This window comes from Triturus cristatus, chromosome 11 (assembly GCF_964204655.1).
Source record: "Triturus cristatus chromosome 11, aTriCri1.1, whole genome shotgun sequence".
Taxonomy (NCBI): domain Eukaryota; kingdom Metazoa; phylum Chordata; class Amphibia; order Caudata; family Salamandridae; genus Triturus; species Triturus cristatus.
The window spans coordinates 1,047,446,779-1,047,471,261 of record NC_140594.1 but is presented as its reverse complement, the minus strand read 5'-3'; the positions used below and the strand labels follow the sequence as shown (position 1 = coordinate 1,047,471,261).

At 41.8% G+C, this 24,483-nt stretch overlaps 1 protein-coding gene across 1 annotated transcript in view; it reads right to left on the bottom strand.

Annotated features, from left to right (window-relative positions):
* Positions 1 to 24,483, bottom strand: part of LOC146785921 (fetuin-B-like) — a 129,631-nt gene that overhangs the window by 23,592 nt on the left and 81,556 nt on the right. Inside the window, exon 6 of the mRNA XM_085635319.1 lies at positions 14,974 to 15,057. Coding sequence (XP_085491445.1) covers positions 14,974 to 15,057 — 84 coding nt within the window. The remainder of the gene's footprint in view (positions 1 to 14,973; positions 15,058 to 24,483) is intronic.

Below are 24,483 nucleotides of genomic sequence, written 5' to 3'. Positions count from 1 at the left end.
AAACTGCTAAGCTCAATGAACTGGACAGACTGAGGTGCTTTCTTTCAAAGGAGCAAAATGGCTGCAGGAGGTTGGTCTTACAGACATTTGGCAGGCGCGCCACCCAAAGGCGAAGGAATTGCCTGGGGCTTAGAACAATTCTACTCAGCTCTCTATGATTCAGAAGAGTCTGACCCCACTAAAATGGTGGAATATTTAGCGGCCATCAATACTGATATCATACCTCCCCAAGACACGGCCTTACTTGATGCGGACATCCAGACTCAGGTAGTGCTCACTGCCATAGCCAAGCTACATCAAATTGAATCCCCAGGGGCTGATGGCTTCACTCCCTCTCTCTTCAAGACATTTAGCCCCCAACTAGCCCATTCCTCGCAACACTATATTACTCCTTTACAGACTCGGGCAAACGTACACCCTCTATGAGCATGGCATTGCTCACAGTAATCCCCATACCGGGGAAGGACCCAATCCAGTGCTTGGTATATCGGCCATTGTCCCTCCATAATGTTGATGGCAAGTTCTTCACTAGTATACTAGCAGCTAGACTTAGCCCATATATGCAAGGCATCATCGATCCGGATCAAAGGGGATTCATTCCTGAGTAGAACTGTAGTGACAACACCAAATGACTACTGCATCTGATTGACAAGGTTTCAAGGGCCAGTAGGCCTGCACTATTAGTGTCCATCAATGCTGAAAAGACATTTGACCCTGTCCACTTGCCATTCCTATACAGTGTTCTTGACAAGATGGGCACTGGAGCACGTTTTAAAACAAGGATTAGAAGTAGCTATCAGCAGCCCACTGGCCAGGTTGGGTCAACTACACCATCTTGCAGCCCTTCTCAATCCCCAGGGAACAAACCTGGGCGAACTGACAGATTGTAGTCCTTGCTATGTTAGGCCATGAACACAAGCTGGCCTATATGGAGAGAATGTAATGGTAACTCTCACAGAACCCTATTTTTTGATCCCCATACTTCTACATGAACTGTCAGCCTTTGGGCATGTCTCCGGCTTCAAAGTTAACCTACAAAAGCCCATATTTTGAATCTCATGGTTCAACCTCAAGACAGAGCACAGCTGGAGCACTTCTATCCCCTGCCCTGGTCTACGCAGTGGGTGCAATATCTTGGCCTCAAGAATTGCCCCTCACTGGGCAAGACGGAAGAGGGTAACTACATGGGCTGGCTGGTCACTGCACGCTTAGAACTGCAAGCCTGGAGATCGGTAGTCCTCTCATTCATAGAAAGATTGCCAGTGGTAATAATTACTCTCCTGCCCCAAATTTTGTACATAATGCAGACCCTCGGGGGCGTGGCCTGGCCTCAATAGAATAGGTAGCAACAAGCGGTGCTCCTTCCGGCAAAGCCCCATCAAGTACCATCCTGACATAGAAAACCGACCCCGAGGACATCAACATGATGAGGAGCAGTCAGTGAGGCTCAGGATTCCAGCCTGAGCAAAGGCTAAAGCGAACTAGAGGTGATTAGCAGCCACAGTTGATTCACAGCAAAGCCGCACAGTTGTGGCATCAAGATAGCGGCTGTGATCTAACATAAGGCGGCGGAAGGGACCCAGCCAAGGCCTGACCTGCCGAGATACCTGGGGCGGACTGGGTGAGTGTAGCAGATGATATTTGGCCTGCATTAGGCAGCGGGGATTAGAGGAAACAAGCTGACACCCCCAAGAGCTGCCTACAAGAACCTGGGCAGACTGTGCATGAGTCTGTGAGCCAGTCACGCAGAACTTAAAAGGCCTGAGGGGGAGAGACCTTCACAAACAACAAGAGGAAGACAGAATGGAGGCTATAACCAAAGCTGCTCTGAATCGAATGACGCAAAAGTGAAAGGAGACCCAAGTGGTGCTGCCAACAGTAAGTGCATGCCAGCAGCGACGACCACCCAGTGCGATATACTGAGAAGGCGATGCACTGGGCTACGATCAGTGGTAGGGTACCCGCACTGAGCGTGGTTGCCCAACGGAGTCATTCCTAATGCAATGCTGGCAGGAGAGTTACCAGGCTGTGCCAACAGTAGAGAGCCTTACTGGGACACCCATTAATAAAGCACAGAACAGACAGCAGGGGAACCCCCACATAAGTGATCAGACACAAAAAGAGCAGAGAGCCGGGTGGCAGCACCGATAGAAGCAAACCCACAGTGGCAGGCCCCAAAAAGCAAGGAGAAGTGAGCTGGGGGTGTCCCAGGCCTAAATCAGCGGAAGGCACATGCACTTACAGACTGGCCCACCTTTTGATCTGTCAAGGCAGCACTGGCCCCCAGACAGGACATTCAGGAGTAACGGCTGAAATGTTGTCGTGCCACGTCTGAGGCTGGGGGCCCAGCCTGGGTCGGGGCCCCTTCAAAGGTGAAACATGGAGCAGATGGTAGAGGACGTCTAAGAAGGCTCCGCTGCGGCTGGTCACAACCGGCTTTGAAAAAGGCCCACAGCGAGTAACATACTCTCTGCAGGACTCGGCATGGAAAGATAAGTCACTATAAGGCATGAATCAGAGGCCCCTTACTTCACCTTAGTTTGTGAGAGTAACAGAGGGACAACATAGATGACTGATGATTGTAAATGGATCCTTGCAACCAAATATGAGGGGCCACTATGGGAACTGACTCTTTTTGCTACTAGCAGCACTTGAAGTGCACCTACCAATGTGCAAACGTTAGCAAAGAACAGACTGGGAATCCAAGAGAGAGGTCCCTGGTATGGCACCAGGTCCAGTGCCCCTCTGGGACTGTGGAAATCGTAGGGAGTGGACAAATGGCACTTGAAGCAGTGGGCTGGTGAAAGACAAACAACCCCCTATTTCTTCCAGAAGCTCACCTGGGGTGATCTTGTCTTGGGTGACAGACAGAAGCAGACAGAAGCAGTGCGAGGCTGTTGACTCTAATGCATTGACTGCTAAACAGAAGGTAAAACACAGAGATTGGAGAACCCAAATAGTGTCCTCCCACAAGACAAAGAAGGAACCCTTTGGGACTGAGCCAACTGTCTGGAACCTACTCCGGGTCCAGTGACTCCCTGGGAGCGGGGTGCACATAAGGAGCCACTGAGGGACAAGGAGGTGGGGAGTCTACCACCGAGGGAAATTACAGAATCCCCGAGAGACGACAGTTATCAGGATCAGCTGCCAGAAGCTATTGAAAGCCCAAGAATCAAGGACATACTACAGGCAATATTAGCCTCACAGGAGGTATTGGAACCTAAGATAGATACTCTTGCAGCAAATCTGGGACTCTTGAGGGATAACCACCGCGGATTAGCAGAGAGAGTTGCCATGGTGAAGACAGACCTAGCTGAAGTGCCTCCAGTATTGACATCGGCGAATAAGAGACTAGCCACCATGGAAGCAAAAGTGTGAATGCTAGAACTGAGGGCAGAAGATGCTGAAAATAGATTACTCTGAAAGAACATCAGAGTGGTGGGCCTTCTTGAGAGGATGGAAGGGAACAACATGTAGACCTACTTAGAGAGGTGGATCCGGGAGGAAGTGGCAATTGTGGGCCTCTCCTCGTTTTTCGCTCCACAAAGAGCGCATAGAGTGCCAGTGAAACCTCCACTCCAAGGGACTCCGCTGTGTCCTGTTGCAGGCTGATTGCTGTATTATAAAGACAGGGATCACATCTTGGTTCAGGCCAGGCATAAGGGAGAACTCTCAGTGGCAAACAGCGCAGTGAAAATTGTCCTGGACTTCTCAAGGGAGGTGCAACATCAACAGTCCACTTTCCTAGAAGCAAAGAAAAATCTTAGACAAGACAGATTGAAACCCCATATATAATGATGTTCCAAGCCCGGCTCAGAGTCGTGACATTAAAAGTAAAATGATTTTTCCAGACCCCCACAAGTGACCTGAAATTGTAACAACCAACATTCTCAACCAGGTTCCAGCCAGGACTCCTGGAAAAGGCGATCATGCAGGGCCAAATCTTGGTGCAGGACCAAGACCCACAACTCAGAAGCTCTGTCCCAAGCCAAAGTCCAACAACAGAGACAGAAAGTAATGGCAGCAGTAGCCTCAATGAGCAGCAGTGAAAAGGGACCCCATCACCAGTTGATGATGGAGGTGCACAAGACTCGGACTCCGACCACAATTCCCTTATCTCTAGGGGCACGAGCTTTGAATTGCCTAAGGTGATCCCCGGAACGTCAGATGCAATATTATCATGCAGCTGACAAGTTGGTAACTTCAGGGGCGCCTCATTTGAGTAACTATGAAGTCTAAAATTTGGAGAGGAAGGGACATGAACACTTACTTCCTGTGAGTCAGGAAATATTGCTTCTAATAAAAGTGTTGGGTGGGAGGACCCGGTGGTGGAGCAGATTACTGTTATCGATGTTAAACATAAATTACAAGATTTTAAGAAGGATCTTGGCAACCAGACTCCTCCCCTTCATGACTAAACTAATACATTCTGATCAGGCAGGATTCATTCCTGGCCATAAAATGGCACTCAACATCTTGCGCCTATCGGCGCTGTTGGAGGATAACGATTATGATCGCTTGGAAGCAGCAGTATTTTCTGTACAAATATAAAAGTCATTTGACAGCCTGGAGTGGGGTTATTTATAAGATGTGATGACAGACATGCAGTTGGGGAGGTGCTTCTTGGCATGGACCAAACTGTTCTATACAAACCTCATGGATAGGATCCGAACGGGTTGGACCATATCTGAAAGTTATATATATAAAAGATGGGATGCGGAATGGGGCAAGGGTGTCCACTATCATCCTTGCACTTTGCGCTGCCCACGGAGCCTTTGGTAAGCTATGCGAGAATGGGGAATATATATATAAGGGGTTAAAAGTTGGTGGCCACCATCACCACATAACCATGTATGTGGATGATCTACTGACTATCCTCAAGAACACAGAAGAAGATCTGGCTGGAGCCAGAGCCACTAGAACAGTTTGGATCACTGTCGGCTTAAACGTTAATTGGCAGAAATCAAGACAGTTTTCGAAAGGGATAGACCGCAATCCTCCGGAGGGGGTTAGGACTATTGTAGTGGGAACCCCAATGCCTGTCCTTTCTGAGAGTCAAGGTTTATCACAACCAAGTAGATCTACTAGATGGAAACATGGGGCTGGCTATCAGATCGCTTCAGACAAATATGTATTTTTGGAAAACACTGCTGTTATCAGTAGCAAGGTGAGTAGCACTTTTAAAGATGGTGGCATTCTGGGGCTGGCTGTCAGATCGCTTCAGACAAATATGTATTTTTGGAAAATTCTGTCGTTATCAGTAGCAAGGTGTGTAACACTTTTAAAGATGGTGGCACTGCTATACCATTTTTGTGAGACTCCCAGTGTGGATCCCTCGAGTAATGTTCTGAGAGCTAGACTCCTTGATTACCGCATTTATATAGGGACTGGGCCGTAGAAGAGTGGCGCTGTCTGCATTACAAATCCCGGCGACAACAGGAGGACTGGCAGTCCCCCAACAATGAGGCATATTATATTGTAGATCAACTCCAATGGTTGGTGCAATGGTTAGCAGGCAGACAGACCCCAGATAGTGTCCTGGGATCATTTATGCCAGGGCTTCCCAGCTTAACCAGGGCACTGCTGAGAGTGGTGCGCCCTTCAGTTGATGACACCCAAGAGTTTCGAGTGATATGCACTCGCTGGAACGGATGTTTACAAACCATGCGTGGATGATCCCATACTCACCTGACTTGCCCCTTCAGAGTCTGTCCTAGAGAGAGTCATGAAGATATCTAGGAATGCCAGATTCAAATTGATTATTACATCCATCCCAGAGCATACAACATTCCAGGTCACGTTAATAACTACTTCCACGTGACTGACACAGCATACACCAAGATGTGGGGAAGTGGGAGCTGAGCTTCTGTGTATGTTGTGGTCCTGTCCCTCATTACATCATTTCTGGGAGGAGATTACGAGAATAGTTGCTGAAGTTATAGAGAAGGCGGTCCCTTTCTCTCCTGGCCATTGTTTACTGAACTGGTTCCCACATACCTCCAACACCAAGGTCACAAGTAGATTTCAGAATCTGGCTTTTATACTGGCAAAACAAGACATCATCAGGAACAGGAAGTCCCCTGGGGAACCACAAGTGACCACATGGAGCAGAGAATTAGACAGATGGGCGGGATGCAAGGGAGGAGTGTTGCTGAGAGAAGCAAGGTGGGGAATTGACACCCTAGACACTGCCCGAGCTTGGAAGGCACCAGTGGACTGCCTTAAAGACCCTGAACTCACTTCATTAGAAGTTTCACCCATGGGATCACCTGCACCGGCCACACATTAGAGCTCAGACCCTCAGCAGATATTGCCCAGTAAATCCATATAACCTATAAACCCAGTCACTGAAGGAAATACTGGGATGTTTTCATGATGTATAATCATTGTACGATTCTTTATGTAACTCATGGGGAGAGGTAGGAGGCATTTAAGAAGTTCAACAGGGTTAACAACTGTATGCCTGTGACACAATATACTGTGACTTTGCACAACGCACGACAACGGGCATAACATCTGTTTTTGTACAATGTAATTGACATGAAACCCAATAAAATTTGTAAAAAAAATAAAATATTGCAGAACGTCCGTCTTCAGCCACCTCCCTGCTTGCTTCTCACGATGCAGCAGCTCATCAAAGGCTTTGTTTAGGTAGATAAGCAACCGCGGATGGCACGGAAGCAGCTTACGCAATAATCACTGATAACAGCCTCGGGGTTCAACACCTGAGCAACTACTAGGTTGCTGCACAACTCCATTACATGGTAGAATGGGCCAGACCCCTTACAGAAAAGCATTGGTGCTTCCTAGACCATGAAGTAGCAGGCGTTTGCATATGGAAAATACAATGACTTCTCAAGAAACACAGGCCACCTGGGGTATATTTCTTTAGGGTAAAAAGAGCGACAGTGGTAGCATGGGACAAGGTTCAAGTACATTAAGAGCTCTCCCCTATCTCCACTCACAATTCTTGGCAATCCTGCCTTCCCACCAGCCCACTCAGGAAAGGACTATCAGGCCTGACTAGAAGCAGGCTGCAAAAGACTGGGAGACCTCTATGAACACACTGGCCTCCCGACCTTCACCCAAGTGTGAGACTCCTATGTCCTCCCAGCCCAAGGAGAAAGAAGATACAGTGCAATCCGTCACTGAGTCATACAATCCCAGATCCACCCACACACTAGCCGCATATTGATGGCATTTGAAAAATTGACAGTCACTCATTCTATCGACAAGCAATTGCTATCCAACATACATTGGCTTTCTGTCTACACCTCTCAAGCTGTCAAAATCTCCAGCCCAAGTCAGGTGGGAAGCAGAGCTTGAGCCCCCCTTTACAACAAAGAAATGGGCAGGCATCCTACGCAGAACTCATACTTCTGTCTACCCCTCGACTGGGTTGGAAACCCTGCTCAAGATTACTCATTAATGATACTATACCCCAGCCAGACTGGCAGTCTGGAGGCCAGGCACATCTGACAAATGCTGGCACTCATTCGGAGAGAATGGTAAGTTAACCTATCTCCTTTGGCGTAGCCCCAAGCTACATGGCTATTGGGAAGAAGTCCTGAGCGATATTGATGATATCTTCACTACCGGTCTTCCCTATTTTCCCAGTTACTTTCTACTGGGCATACCCAATGTTCTTTTTTTTTTTTTTTATATTTATTTGTCCAGGTACCAAGAACAATATACAATTTACATCTTACAATCCCATTCGACAAATAGTGATACTTAATAGGTTATACAAAATAATAATATAGCTCTGTAATCAACATACTTAGATCTTATTATCTGAGCAAAGTATTATAAATAAGAATCCCTCCATCTCTTTAATGGAGCCCACAAATTCTGTCCCACTTCTCTTCTTTTCCTACCCCAATAAACAAAAAGGGAAGATTCAATATTATGTATACCCAAAAGTCTTGCAAGCCACATATGAAACACCGGCGCTTGTGTGTCTTTCCAGCCCGCTGAGATAAGAATCCAAAGAACCGAGACAGAAATAAAAACAAGGGCTTCTTCTTCTTTATTCAGCCCCAACTTACTATCCATTCCCATTATCATAAGAGTAGGGGATAAATTAATCTTAACTCCTAACAGCATCTCCAAAAATTTCATTTCCCCACGAATTACATTTAATTTCACGCATTGCTGAAACATATGTACTAGATTTGCGGGCCCTTCCTGACACCTAGGACAGTTATCATTCTCCCTTTTACCCCAAATAAACAATTTCGCTGGCGTGAAATACAAATTAAAAAGGGTTTTATATTGTTGGGCTCTCAAATTCGTTGAGCGAAACAAACTCATAGCTAACTGAAGTGCTCTGTCGATATCAACATCTGGGTCTCCCAATCTCGATACCCAGGCAGGTTCCATCTTTTCCAAATCATCTGGGATCTCTAACAATAGAAATCTATATACTAATTTAATCTTATTACCTCCTTTTAATATATAATCCATCACTTTAATTCTGTTCCCGATAACAATCCTTTGTCTTAAAGCCATTATAGTTTTATGAATTTGCACAAACTTAAACCCTTGATTCCCTGGAATATTGTATTTTTGCTGAATATTCTTGAATCCCATCAAGACCTCCCCTTCAAAGATGTCACTTAATGTTTTGATTCCGTGATGTTCCCATAATCTCCCCATACTATCCCCGCTCAATTGCGGGAAAACCTTAGAATTCCACAATGGTGAATACCTATTAACTTTTGGTATTGATAATAATTTTCGAACTTGTTTCCATACTTGCCAAATCCCTTCAAGAGTCTTGTATCTCATTTTTTTAAATATCTCCGCTCAGTTTTCCGCAGCAAAAGCCCCAGTGCTTCTCTGCCCAGCATAAGTACATAAATAGAGGGGGGATTTTGAGTACCAAATGATGATTCCGAAAGATTAGTGGCAGGATCAAATAGGATTGCCATCTTAGTCAGCAGACACGCCCAATAATACAGTCTGATATTCGGCATTGCTAACCCCCCTTTTTCCCGTGGAATGGACAAGTACTTCATTGATCGTCTTATTTTGCCGTATTGCCAAATAAAATTCACAAAAATTGCTTCTATTGACCTTAATAGACTCTCATCTATAGTAAATGGGATAGAGCGAAAAAGATATAAGATCTTAGGGAACATAGTCATTTTCACCACATTAACTCTCCCTATTATAGAAAGATGTAGGGTATCTATTCTTTTAAGGTCTGCCGTTATTGATTTCAAAAGAGGGGCAAAGTTTTCTTTTATAATCAAATCTATTGCTGAGCTAACCATAACCCCTAAATAGACTGCTGACTCAGTATATCTTATATCCTCTTTTTTAATATTGGCTGTACAAATTATCTGAGTCTTGTCCTCATTTAAACGATAGCCAGATGAGCACCCAAATTCCTCCGCTATCCCTTTAAGAGCTACTAATGCCCTAATTGGCTCAGATGTAATTATCGCCAAATCGTCCGCATAAGCCAATAATTTGGTCTCCATCCTATTACACACTACTGGTTTAATATCATTGCAACCCATAATTCTGCCTATCAACGTGTCTATATATAAAGCAAAAAGAATAGGTGAGCAGGGGCACCCCTGACGCGTCCCCCTGGAGATATGAATTAGTTCTGAGCTTTCACCCATTAGCTGAATTTTAGCCCTAGGGTCACAATACATGGCCTTAATAGCTTTTATTATATTAGGGCCAAAGCCCCTTTGGTCCAATATCCCCCATAGATACTTCCACGCAACACGGTCAAAGGCCTTTTCTGCGTCGAGAAGGATCATGGCCATCCTTCCCCCCGAGGCAGCCTGCACATCAAACAAAGTGATGGCTCGCCTAATATGATCAGTTGTTCCTCTGCCTGGAATAAATCCATGCTGCCACGGGGAGACTAGACCGCCAATAATCCTTCCCAACCTTTTAGCTAAAATCTTAGCATAGATCTTATTATCCGCGTTGATGAGGGATATTGGCCGATTGGATCCAGGGTACTCTTTAGGTTTTCCTTTTTTGTGAAAGACAATAATATTTGTTTCATGCCAGGACTCCGGTATTACACCCGTACACATTATCCCATTAAATAAATCCAACAATATTAAGGCAATTTCCTTCTGAATGCTTTTATAAACTTCTAATGGGATGCTATCCGGTCCTGCCGCCTTTCCGACTGCTAACTCCTGTAATGCTTCCAATACCTCACCCATTTCCAAATCCTTATCTAGCTCTCCTTTATCGGCCATGCTTACCTGAGGACCACTATCCACAAATTCATGTCTTCCGGTCTGTAGATCAGTCTCTTCCTTATACAATGTCTGAAAAAAGTTTCTAAAAACTTTCAATATATCACTTGGTTCCGAATAGTTCTGGTTATCTTCACATAAGTTTGAAATAATATTTTTGGTTTTCCCTTGCCTGATCCGAAGTGCCAATAGTCTGCCTGCCTGTTCTCCAGTCTCATATAGTTTGCCTCTATGGGTCTGATATTCACCTGCAGCTTTCTGGGCTATCTGCTTATGAAGCTCTGCTTGGATAATAGAGATCCTCTGCCGAGTCCCCATGCCATCTTTTCCCTGGCCAATTTCCCTCATATGCTGTTCTTCTGCTTCTGTTATCTGATTAATTAGTCTCAAGTTCTCTAGCCGATCTGCTTTCCTACGCTTAGCAGAGAAACTAATTGTTTCACCCCTCAATGCTGCCTTAAATGAGTCCCAAACATTGTTTCTGGAGGCGCTAAAACGATTAGCATCAAAATAATCCTGAGTCCATTTCCTTAAATGTTCAACATAGCTAGTATCCGCTAGCAATTTCCTTTCAAAGGTCCATCTTGAAATGTTATTTTTTAAAGTCTCACATTCATATTCCAAAATCAGAGGGCTATGATCAGACATAGTTTTCGATAATTTATTAATATTAACTTTGTTCAATTCTGTTGCTGATACCAGAAAATAATCCAATTTAGAATATTTCTTGAAAGGACATGAGAAATATGTAAAGCCCGGATTATTGGGATCTTTATTCCCCCATACATCTGCCAACCCATGTGATTTAGCCAGGGAGCTAATAGCTCGGAATACCCTAGGTTTTCGCCCTACGTAAGGGTCTTTATTTATGAAATCTACATGAATATTAAAATCTCCACATACTATAACTGGACTAGGCCAGTTTGCCAATTCTATTTCCAAAAAATCGAATATTTCAGGATCATCCTGGTTAGATCCATAGATCACACAGATTGTAAACCCAATTTCCAATTCTACCAATGCCCATCTCCCCACTGTATCAGCCCTTTGACGTTTTGCCCCTCCGAATGTTGATTTGGCTAAAATTGCCACACCTCTTAGTATAGACGTCTATGAGGAACAGGTCAGCAAATCAAAACCTTTAAAATGTATCAGATGCTTTTCCTGTAAACATAGGCTGTCTATAGAATTTAAGCTAACGAAATGCCCTAGTCTCTGCCTTTTCCTCCAGTCATTTAAACCACCTATATTGACTGTACATATCTTAAGTTTCCCCATTACTATCTTTTTGATCTTCCTTTGACTTCGCCAAAATTCAGAGCCCAAACCATTATAGAAATACACAAAATATCGCCCCTGAAAAAGGCACCTGGACTTGTTATTTTTTTGAAATTTTTCCTCCCCTTCTCCTTCCCCCCAGCCAAACCCAGCCCTCTCGCCCCCCCCTCCTCCACCCCCTCTCCTCCCCTTACCCCTACCCCCACTCCCCAAGAGGCGCTCAGACCGAGGTCAGTGCATGTGATGTGTACAGCATTGGCGAGCTGGGTGGATCTAAGCCAATCATCCAATATATCCATACCCAAACCAATACCCCCCACAGCCCTAATACATCCAAAAAACTTCTATAATAACCCTGAAGTACAATATTCAACCTTTATGTTCTGATATATCCCCTGCAATCCAGAAAAGGGAAAGCAATGGCACTCGCTCTCTGCGCAGTGAATCAAGCGATTTTGCCTGAAAGACACCATACTGCCCAAACGCGGACTGGTTACACAAACTGTGGGATCTCATGTGGATGGAAAAGTTTACAGTGGGCACAGTGACCACCCTGCCTCAAAGTTGATATTATATGGGCACCCTGCATTTGTTTTCTGGTGCAGGAATCCAGAGAACTCTCTTGCCCTTAATATATATGGGTCTTTCAACTCACAGGAACCGAATACTTGCTCCCTGCCTAGAGACTGAAGTGATACTTTATCCCATCTGTGGGCAATTATCGCTTGCCCTTTTTGAGGTCACATCCCTACTGTAGGAGTGTGCATGATCTTCTTTGCCTCCCCTCTTCCTCCCTTCCTACCACTTGCTCTCTCCCTGCCCCTCCCCCTCTTCCTCCGTCCTATCGGCTGCCCTGAGTTTATCAGCCCCCACATATTTTCTCTCCTCACTGGCCTATTGGATGTAGGTGAGGGCATTCGTTCATTATAAAACTTCAATAAAAAGATTGGAACCATAAAATAGGTACCACCCCCCTCCCCAAGCCTTCAAAAGGCCCTGGGGACCCTATGCCCCAAGGCCACTACTTAACTTAAAGAGGAGAGGGCACACATCTCTCCCTCTCTGAGCTGTTTGTGGCCCCAGGGTTCCCATCCTCCAGGGTCCTTGTAATTAAAAGTGGCCCCTCCCCTTACCTATTCATTGCAGCCTGCGCTGCCATTTTGTTTTTGTTTTTTTGATCCCCAGGAGCCCCATGGGATCGCAGCAAAAATTGCTGGATTTTTTTAAATTTTGGCCCTGGGGGTGTTTCCCCTGTGATGCCTAGGGGAGTAGGGTATCCCCCCTGCCCCATATATATCTTTTTTTTTTAATTCACCACAGGGAAATAAGTCCCTGAGTCCTGTAATGGCTGCCAGCAACATTTTTCTAAGCCCCTGTTCGACGGATAACCCTGAAACTTTGCATTCACAAACTGCTCATAAATCAACACCTTTCTGGAAAGGTTTATGGAGATTTGTCAAATGTGGCCAAAATTATTAATGCTACAAAAAATGCTTTTCATGTGGAACAGCTGACTTAACTATATTTATCTGTATCGAACTCATGGACTGCTGGCCGCCGCCGTGCTCCTGAACAAAGGCTGCGTCAGTTACAATATGGAGCCCGCAATCTCTGTGATTCTTCTTTACTGCCTGCTTCCTCCACATGTATACAAGGATTACCGACACTTCAGAGTGTTGCTCATACAGCATTTTATTCAAAGTGCTATTGTGCTACCATGCTGCGTTTCTTCTGCCCTGCTGCCTTGATCACACATAGAGGAGCCATTTTGATTATGTGCTCTTAAAGTACGAATAAATTACATCATCATGGACAGAGAAAGCATACCTGTCAACGTGCTGACATTTGACTTTCCTACTCATATGGAAGACATCTGGCTCATTAGGTAGATATTCAACATTTAAAGTATTAAAATAAAACACATAATTGTATATTAGGCTATGTTGCACAATACCCCAATTAAAATCTGCTCTACACCAGTTACCATCATTTAATTTTTGATACCTAGTCCAGCCCAAGTGGGCATTAATGGACCATATGTCCAAGGTAAGGTACCAAATTCTTAAACATTCACGGTTCAAAATTACAATATCTGTCAATAAAGCCCCAGTGATTTCAGCACTGGGGTTAGGGGGGGCTTTAAAAATACTTCTAAGTATGCAGATTATTTTCTGAGAGATTTTGTAAGGAGCCTACCATAATGTATACAGGATACGTTGCTTTTTTTTAAAGAGAATCTTTGACATCCCATTAAAGGATAAGTATATACTCATGACCATGAATGAGACAACATTATATACCAGTATACAGCATGAGTATGGGCTGATTATTTCTTAAGTACCAGACCAAACAGATTGTGGAAACACACCAAAATGCTGCTTGCTACGATCCACAGATGTTTGGAGAACAGCTATCTTTTGTTTAACAATGAGTTGTTCCATCAAATTAGGGGCACCCGCTTCACCCCCGGCTATGCTAATTTACATATGGGCTGGTGTAAGGGGCAGATGTTACAAAGTGAATATCAGATGAAATGGATGTAAAATGTGATAATTTGGTTTACATCTATAGACAACTTGTATGCAATCTGGAAAAGTTCAATAGAGAGTGCAAAGCTGTTTGTAGAAAAAATAAATAAAGAATTGAATTTACATTTTACTAGCATAATTAGTGACAAAGAGGCAAACATTTTAGACCTAACTGGGCATGTTATGAATAACAAAATAGAAACCAAATTATTCTAAAAACCAATGGTGGAAAATACATGAGTGCATGCAACTTGTCATCAACCCCAAAATTTGATAAGAATCATTCCATATGAAGAGAGTCTACGGGTCAGAAAAAGGTTTAGTGAACAAGGAGAAGAAGAGAAACCCATTGTAGAGCTATCTGGAAGATTTCAAGTCAGAGGATACTAACATGCCTATATAGAAGAAGTAAAAAGAAAAGTGAAGGTAGATACAAGGGAGCACTTTTTACTTGGTAGAAATAATAAACAGTTCAATAAAGGAATCTCATAGTTCTGAATAATTACTACCATTAACAAACAGGAAGGTGCGATCCGCAGGATATTACAAAAATACTGGCACTTAATGAAAAATAACCCAGTGGCATCAGAGCCACGTCCTCTATTCTTGAATTTCGCTTGCCTCACACACCTGTGAAGCGCTGGAATACCCTCACAGGTGGTGGTAGGCAATACAAATAGCATAACATAACATATGCTCCTTAAATATCATACATTGAATCCCATCTTGTAAAATGACTTCACACCCCTTTAGGTGTCCACATTTCAGTACAATCCCACATCACTCCAACACCGAATATGATATATCTACATTGTCAGGCAGGAGTGGTGTAAATGGCTATCATCATTTGCTTTCTACCAGTTATGTATTACCATCGCTTGATATGAGTGTATCTGAGACAATTTATTGGATATAAGCAGAGCAGACGTTACCATTGGTCCATAGATTTCACAGGAAACAGATATTTCATCCTCCTCAAATTTCCGTATTTGGCTCCCCTTGCAGAATCCAAGACGCTATTTGGGGGGAAAACAAAGTATTGTTCTCATTTGTTACTTCAGATTTTTTATGTCATTTTTAAAAATCAATATTTTCTGTCCACAGTGACTTTGATCTTTATAAATCAATGAATGAGCCAGTTATGTCAACAGAATTCAAGATTCTGTCATTATCTTTAGTACAAATCATTGCAAACTGTGTTCACACGCTTAAGTGGGTATCCATGCATATGAATCTACATCTAAAGTAGAAATATATGTTTTTACAAAATCTTAAATAATAATATTAGTTCCCCTTGGAAGATGAGACAGTCATAGTGCTACGTTTTTGGGATGTTCAGTCTTCATTCACTCCCTACTTTAAGTATTATTCTTGCTTTTAACAAGAGCACATTTCCATTTATATCCTCAATGAAAATGAACCAGCATGCAAATGTTTCTGAATAGCCATAAATGTAGAGATTTGTTTGGTGCTCTCACTCATCACCTACTTGCTCTTGGGAGCACATATTCCACTTGTAATTTTATACCATGGTAGTGTAATATATTGTGTGAGCAAATCAATTTAGAAGTGTAAATTCACATTTTGTGAATTGCAAACATGAATTTAAGCCATTATTTTTTGCACATCAACTGAACTAAGTTTTTACAACATGTCTTGTGTGAAAGGGTACTAAACTTGCTGTTCTATAATGAGGTGCGATTAGTTGAGAACAAGGGGTTTGGTGTATCAAGGGGTTTTGCCAATTCTGTGCCCATGCAGAAATACATTAGTACATTATGGCCTAAAGCTCTTGTCTTGTCTATGCTCTCATCTGAAAAATTATCCGTAAGCAACTGAGACCTCTACGACTTGGCATCTTTCATTTAGTTGCTTATAACCACATTTCCAAGTTTAATAATGTTTATTAAAATAGCCCAAATCAAACTTAGGCTTTTCCAGGGCTTCAGGTATTTGACCATTCCTTTTTGTCTAGTACATCTTTGCATTCTAAATATTGACGTCCTTGTGATCTTAAATAAAATAGCTTGCCTCTGTCAACCAGTACTAAGTCTGATTTAATGTTGCCTAGCTATTCAAGCCTTGAAAAAGGCCCAGGCCTGCACACACAGAGGGGCAAAACACGTGATGACTGTTCACTCCTTACTGTCTCCTAGAAGCATATACCATTATCAGGAAACTGGGCAATGAGGAAATATGATGATAATGCAATAAATAATACTCTACATTATGCCAATGTGACTTGATTTTGCCTGTATAACTACTCAGTTGCAATCCATCTCTGTACAAACTAGCAAAAATATTAAGCTTTAATATTCTTGTGATAGACTTTTCAATCTACAGATTCATTTACTGTGGGATAGTGGGCCCTCCCTACTACACTGGTATTCACCATTTCACAACAACAGTTTTGAGAAACTGATATAGGCGCCTATGGTGACTCAGAGCTTTGCATGGCCTTCTATTAAGCTTTAATATTCTTGTGACAGACTTTTCAATCTACAGATTCATTTACTCTGGGATAGTGGGCCCTCCCTACTACACTGGTATTCACCTTTTCACAACAACAGTTTTGAGAAACTGATATAGGCGCCTATGGTGACTCAGAGCTTTGCATGGCCTTCTATTAAGCTTTAATATTCTTATGACAGACTTTTCAATCTACAGATTCATTTACTGTGGGATAGTGGGCCCTCCCTACTACACTGGTATTCACCATTTCACAACAACAGTTTTGAGAAATTGATATAGGCGTCTATGATGACTCAGAGCTTTGCATGGCCTTCTATTAGCCTTTCTACAATAGTATATGTAATGTAATAAAACAAAGGATAAATTCAAACAATGTCAGAACAATAATGAATAATACACATGATTACATTTGATCACAAATTACAATAATTCATTGAGACCGGCAGGAATTAATATAAAGAAACAGTGAATTTTGAATTTAGGACAAACCAGAGACAGTGAAGAAATGAAAGGATAGAAGAAGAGAGAAAGAAAGATAAACAAGTGATACCAAACCTTAGAAAAATATAGGTTATTATAATGTAGATAATCTGCTACAATTGATAGAACTAAGAGATAAATTAGAATTAAAAGTAAGAAAAACTACTTTATCTTGATAAATTCATTTAAAATAAACAACTAAAGATAATCGAAATACACCTTGTATGAGATAACTTAACATAACATATGTATATATAAAGCGCACGTTCACCCGTGGGCATCTTGGCACTGAATAACAATTGTTTATTGTTAACCAACTCAATGGAAGTCAGAGTTAGAAAACTGCGAACCTTGGAATCGAGATATATAATTCAAATGCAGAGTACTGCCCCGAGAGGATTGAACAACGAGGAAGAGATGTGGTTCGACATAGGGTAATCACAAGTCATGGCGGACAACTAGATGGTAACCGAGGATGCATAGCCCATTCAGGACGCAATGGTTAAAATGTGCTGAATTGCAGTAACTGGGGGATACTTTACCTGTTATTTCACTGCACACACAGAGCATCTATGTAGGACTAGCCCACGGGTGGACGAAAGGCAATTGGAAAATGTAACAAATTAAGTATGTAGGATTGCCTGTTGTTACTGTTGCATAAACAACATTACAAGATGGCCGCCACATTCACCACAATATTAGACACACACTCTCCCTCTTTTGATGTCACTTAACTTTTGTTTTGTATTAAGATAACTTTATTTAAATAATACATGAATACATTTTTGTTATTGACACTGAGGAAGGCGACCGTGCCAAAACGCGTCTGTCATCCTGCATGTTGTGGAATAAATAATTGAAATTATAATTACTCCAAGTGTGCGTTCAATTGTTTGCAGTAAACTGGACCCGGAACTGCTTGTGTTTACAATTGTGTCTGTAATCCACCTTACGGAGCGCGGCACCTGTTAAGGCAGATATATATATATATATATATATATATATATATATATATATATATATATATATATATATATATATATATACCAAAACAACGCCCTGTGCTTAAGAACGCACTCCACCGAAGATGGTTTCAACAAGAAACTTTATTCTAAAGATCAGCTTCTCTGTCTCGTAATATTCAACCCTACGCGTTTCGGAGCTGCTTGCTCCTTCTTCTTGGGGTAAGAACACTGCCAGTCCTCGGCTGCACTACAAACTGCCCATTTATAAACCTCCCAGGTGAGTAAATATACATACGTATTCGGTGGAGTGCGTTCTTAAGCACAGGGCGTTATTTTGGGAGATATATATATATATATATATATATATATATATATATATATATATATATTCCATATGTTGCCCTGCAGCAAGGACGCACTCCGCAGCTCCACAGAAGAGGATTTCATAAACCATTTATTTCTCTGAAACCGGCAATTCATCCCGATAATTTCTCTCCCCTAAGCGTTTCTGAGCCTCCTGCTCCTTCTTCATGGGTGAACACTGAGTCAACAAGTTGATTCCATCCCAGCATGCATGCTTTGCAAGTTTATATGCCTCCGGTGTGCCGATTCTTGAAGCATACTGGGACTTGTGGTTTTTATCCATACACATTTTTGTACCTTCCAGTAGGTTATGTTGAAGATCAGTGCACAATTTAATTAATGTTTTTAAACCCTCCAGCGGGTCTCAGGATAAGAATTGTCAGTTTCCCATCTCATTACTCCTCTGTGCCGCTTACCGAGTTGAGATAGTTCAAAGACTCGGCGGCCCCGTAATTCATCGCGTGGTGCAATCCTCCACGGCTGGACCTGCCGTGTATTTATATTTCCACATGTTGCCCTGCAGCAAGGACGCACTCAGCAGACGAGGATTTCATAAACCATTTATTTCTCTGAAACTGACAATTCTTATCCTGAGACCCACTGGAGGGTTTAAAAACATTAACTAAATTGTGCACTGATCTTCAACATAACCTACTGGAAGGTAAAAAAATGTGCATGGATAAAAACCACAAGTCCCAGTATGCTTCAAGAATCGGCACACCGGAGGCAAATAAACTTGTAAAGAATGTAAACGTGCCTCCTGGCACACCACTAGTTGGGGGATGAAGTCCCTTTGGCTCCAGAGGGACCTTGGGGGCCAAGAAGCCCTCATGGTACCTACTGTAAGTCCTACAAAGCAGAATTCCTGTGAGCTGATCGGAGGCCCGCCCCCTTTCTCTGCTACTCTGCAAACGTGACTGCTGCTTTAAAAACCATAGAAACTCACTGAAAAAAACAAAGGTTACAGGGACATTATAGTTAGGAATTAGCATTTAAAAAACCTTAGAAATTCACTGGAAAAACTAAAGGTTACAGGGACGTTATAGTTGGGAAATGGAATTAAAAAAACCTTAGAAATTTACTGCAAAAAACAAAAGTTACAGGGACGTTATAGCTAGGCTGACATTTTACTCGTACAAGACCAGAGAAATTCAGCAGGAATAGTCACGCCCCCGCAATGCACTGCTTATGACCTCACATATTATATCACTCATGACATGGTCAGTGAAATCACTCATGACATCTCAAATATCTCTGGTTTTGTATGAGTGAAATATCAGCCTAACTATAACGTTCCTGTAACCTTTGTTTTTTTCTGTGAATACAAATATATATATATATATACATATATACATATATACATATATATATATATATATATATATATATATATATATATATATATATATATATATATATATACATATTTGTATTCATATGGCACAGGAGAGGCAGGCTACAGCGAGGTTGGATAATGCCGGAAGGCCAGGGGAGCTGTTGAGTGCCCTTTCAAAGCTGGGCAGTTTGGTGAATAAAATTACTACACGGTGGTCCGCCGTGGAAAGGAGCACCATTTCATGAGGAGTGAAAGGCTGCAGAGAGAAACACGTTCTCTCTTTGAAGCACAGCCCCCCTTTGCAAATAGTTACCTGCTTTGACTCTGCCTACCTACTACAGGACACAATAATGCTTTTAATTTTCAAAACGGGACATTCAACCTACGAAGGTGATAATGATATGCACTTCCAGGGACAACAAATCCCATAATGCTTTGAAAATAAAGTTGCACTAAGCCAAGCCCACTGGGGGCGTTTAAAAGCGAATTGCACAGGAAGTGTTTTTTGAATGCCTGATCTTTGAAAGCCCATGAAGAAGAGGCGTTGAAGCCTCGAAACGCGTCGGCATGAGGACACCATATGGCACAGGAGAGGCAGGCTACAGCGAGGTTGGATAATGCCGGAAGGCCAGGGGAGCTGTTGAGTGCCCTTTCAAAGCTGGGCAGTTTGGTGAATAAAATATATATATATACATATATATATATATATATATATATATATATATTACATTTTTTTTTTTTTTAATACTTTTTTTAGATGGTCCTGCTAGATTGAGGTTTATAAACTTTTATGACTTTTTGGGAAACTGCGGCACATTTAGATAGATAATTTGTCAAAGGAAGTCACATTTTTATCTCATTTAAAAGACAGTTGTAATTAATTAAGGGTATAATTATTACTCTTTCTGTGATAGTCAAATTGGAAGTTATGACTTGCAAGATAATAACAGAATATCAATACGTTTTCTCAGCAAATAATTATAGACAAAATAGCCTAGAGCCCCAAAAAGAAAAAGAAATAATTTTAGAGAAAGGAATTGTTACATATCAAAGTAATCCTATTCCAAACATCTTTCTGAAATAGATGAGCTTTAGGACATGTAAAAATAATATGTAGGCAGGTCCCCCTTTATAACTCACAATATATTATGGTTTGTGTTATGCATAAACAGTGGAGTATAGTATGACCTGTTGCAAAAGAATAAAAGGAGCAGAGTCATAATGGCAGACCTTGATGTAGAATGAATTTTGAGTCATATTTCATCCCATATCAATATACATTAGGAAATGGTTAAGTCAGTTTCTCAATCTTTCCCGTGTCTCGGTCACAGATTTATCTCTATTGAAATCAGCTACTTTATATAACCAAGACTTTAGAATGATTACATTTTAGGATTGAAACATCTTAAGTGGACTGCATGTTTGAATTCTAAAATTGAGTTTGACTAAGGTTTTTTTATGGAAGCGAATGGGCTTCTTTTATTGAATAAAAAAATTGTAGGGAGCTTTTATTTTTACATGAGGTCTTCAAAAGAAATTATCTTATCATTTATCATAAACTGAGAGCCTAAGGGCTGGATTTATATTTCAGTGGACAGAAAACTCTGTAACAAACGGGACAAATATCCTGTCCACTGTATTACAAGTGTCATCGGAGATAATGCACTTGCAATACGGCGGACGGGATTTCCTCCATGTTTGTGAGGAAGCATTCTGTCCGCCGAAATATAAATCAGGCCCTTAGAGAATTCCCTTTGATTTCAAAAACATGACTTCACCATTTATTCTAATCCATTTGTTAAACCAGATACAACTACCTTTGAATTTTTGTAGGAAGGAAATAATATCGACAACAAATGGCTTAAGTAGTGAACACAAGTGCGTTGGCGGTATCCACAAACTTAGAGGGCTGGGACATGATCATGATGTGTTTGTGGGAAAAAGGAGTTGTAAAAGAGTGTTCTAAGTGAGAGAGGGCTAAGGGAGTCCATAGCCCACAATTCACTAGGTTAAACCCCTTATGGAGGAGGGGGCCACTGCAGTAGTTGGTGCTACATAAACAGGCTGGTTTCCCTGTAGTCCAGGACGTGGGAGAGGCTTCAGTTACTCGATAGCCCAGAACTCACCTGGTTCAGCTTTTGCTGGAGGAGGGGATGCAGCGGTCGTTGACGCTACATATGCACTTTATTTCCCTGCAGTATGGGATGAATGCAGGGCGTGCCTGGGTGCAAACCTGGCCAAGATCGGGCCAAGTGTGGGCGTATGTGTACCTGTTCCACCCCAGATCGAGACAAGACCAGGCCATTTCCCTTGCTTGGGGAATTTGGACATTCCCTCCAAGGGTAAAACCATGTCTTTTTCCTCTTATGTTGCTGTGAATCACCCTCATAATGGCTCAAGTATTATGAATTTTCTTACCTCTGCCACTAGGGCTATTACAGAGGAAATTACCTCAGCAAGAGGAGCTTTAGTTAGGTGCTGAGGCTAATGGTTTGGTCCAATTTTCTTCTGATATTCCGGTTGTTGCTGATAACATTTTGCTGAAATCCTTGGATAGCACCAAGACTCTTTCTTGCCCTGTATCAGCGATGGCTGGCCATACCCACCCATCTACGACCTCGGTAGCATAATCCCCATAGCAGTAGTTCCACTGTTTCTCCTCCACCCATAAAGATAAAACAGGGAAACCGATGGTCTTGCAGAGAAGGCAGCCGGTGACTCTTTACCTGGAGCCCTGAGAGCCCCTTGGGTGTCAAATGGATTACAGAAAACATCATTGATAAACATCTTGAGAGACTGGAATCACAATAGTTAACTCCTTTGATCTATGCAATCACAGACTTGCAAAGTCTGTAAATGCCTCTGCAAATTTACCTGTGCCCTTTAGGCACTTTCCAACTACAGAAGCTATTTACCTGTTTCCAATCTATAATTTTCCCTGTTGTTGCCATCTGACTCTCCTCAACTCCCATTGCCTCCAGAGTGGCGAGTCTCCTCTGATTAATGTTTGTGAGATGAGTAGTGCGTTGGCCGCTGGACAGAGTGGCCTATCCAGCTGTAGCTTTCTTGGGTCTAGGGTCTCAAAATCTTTCACTGGTAATTTAAATGGTGATCCCACAGTGGCAGAGGTTAAAAAATAATCTGCCATCTCTGCTCCACAGTCTTAACATATCCCCTGCAGCGACTCCTTTTGTTTTAGTTTTAGCTGATTTTCCACCACTGAAAGATAACTCTACAAACAATTCTTCCCGGCTAAAAAACAAGGTTGTTCACTGGTTGATGGGGCGTAACTTCCAGTTGTTCAACTGCATCAACATGGTTAGGAGAGTTCCTTAAGTGGGAAGAGATCCTAAATCTCTGGAGGGTGGTTGTATTGTGATGAATTTCAGTAGCACCTCAACAGCTGGATATTTGTTATCAGAGCTGTCCTCCAGGCAGGTGGCTTACCTTGGCATCTTGGATCTATCCTGGCACTTTTTTTTTATAAGCCCCACTTAAACCATTGTCCTAAAGAGTGCCGGGTGCAAGAGACCCCCATAACTAATAGTTCAATTGATGGGGCCATCCATGAAATACTAACATCCAATAGATTTGCTTATTGAAGTGCAGTGGACAATAATGATTGACTGCTTCAAACTCCTAATCATAACTTAAGCAACTATCAGGGAGGAGCCCTGTTGAATGCAGTTTTGCACAACAAATTAAACCTTTTGAGCTGGAACATAGCTGGCCTGGTGGACAAAAAAGATAATGCAAGTTTTTATTTTTTATTTTAAATAAATGTAATTACATTAGTTTCCGACAAACATGGCATGTTAGCAATACTTTTTATTTAGACTTGTTGTGTTCTTTTTCATTCCCTGAAACTCCATTAAATTGTGGAAAGACAAAGGGCAGGCTTCTCATTTTTAAATACTTTGAGCCTAAATTGTAAAATTCAGATGTATGATTTAGGCTCCCCCAATTTGGTTGCAGTTTTATTATAATTGCTAATTGTAAATTGTTATAATGCTAATTGATCTTAGAGGTCTACTAGTGTAGTTCTTCACTCTGAAAATAGTTTATACCCCAGTAATATTATTAGGCAATTTTAATTTTAATTTCTGCACTAAATGTTGCCTTTTGGGTAACTGACACCCCTTAGCGTCTATATTTAATTAACCACATTTTAACCATTCTCCGCAGGGTGAAAGCTGAATTTTAATATTAATGATTTTAATCTCTCACTTTAAAAAGATCATGCTGAATCGCTGAGTCAATTTGGGATAATCCTACCTTTATCAGTAGAGGGTATTCAACGGTGATTGATTTTAACATTGTCTCACCTACTCTGATTCGTTTATTAAAAGATTAGTTTTACGGGACTCCTGGAGTGATCATAATCCTTTAACTGTAACTGTTATCTGGGATCTAAAGTCAGACCAAGTCACTTATTCTTTTAATGGGGTAGAGACCATTCAAACAAACTTAAATGGCCTAATATTTTTCGGGATATTCTGTTTTTCTGAATTATTTTATGATTGTTCTTGTAATGTTGATAATTGTTTAGATGTGAGTTTTTCTGATGACTCTATTGTCAATTCATTTATGAGTATTTGTGATAAAGTTCAGTCATTGTTGAGATGCACGGAGAAACCTGGACAAGCTTGCCATTCAGGTTTTTTATCACATGTTCAAGGGCCATTCGTAAACTTATTGAAGCACTGAAAAAGAAACCAAGATATTGCTCAAGAGTAGCTTCCTGCAGCATCAAATATATAAAAGCGATTAAAGAACATAAAATTTGTTACAACAGGAGACTTGGGATCAACTCATTTATACCAGCA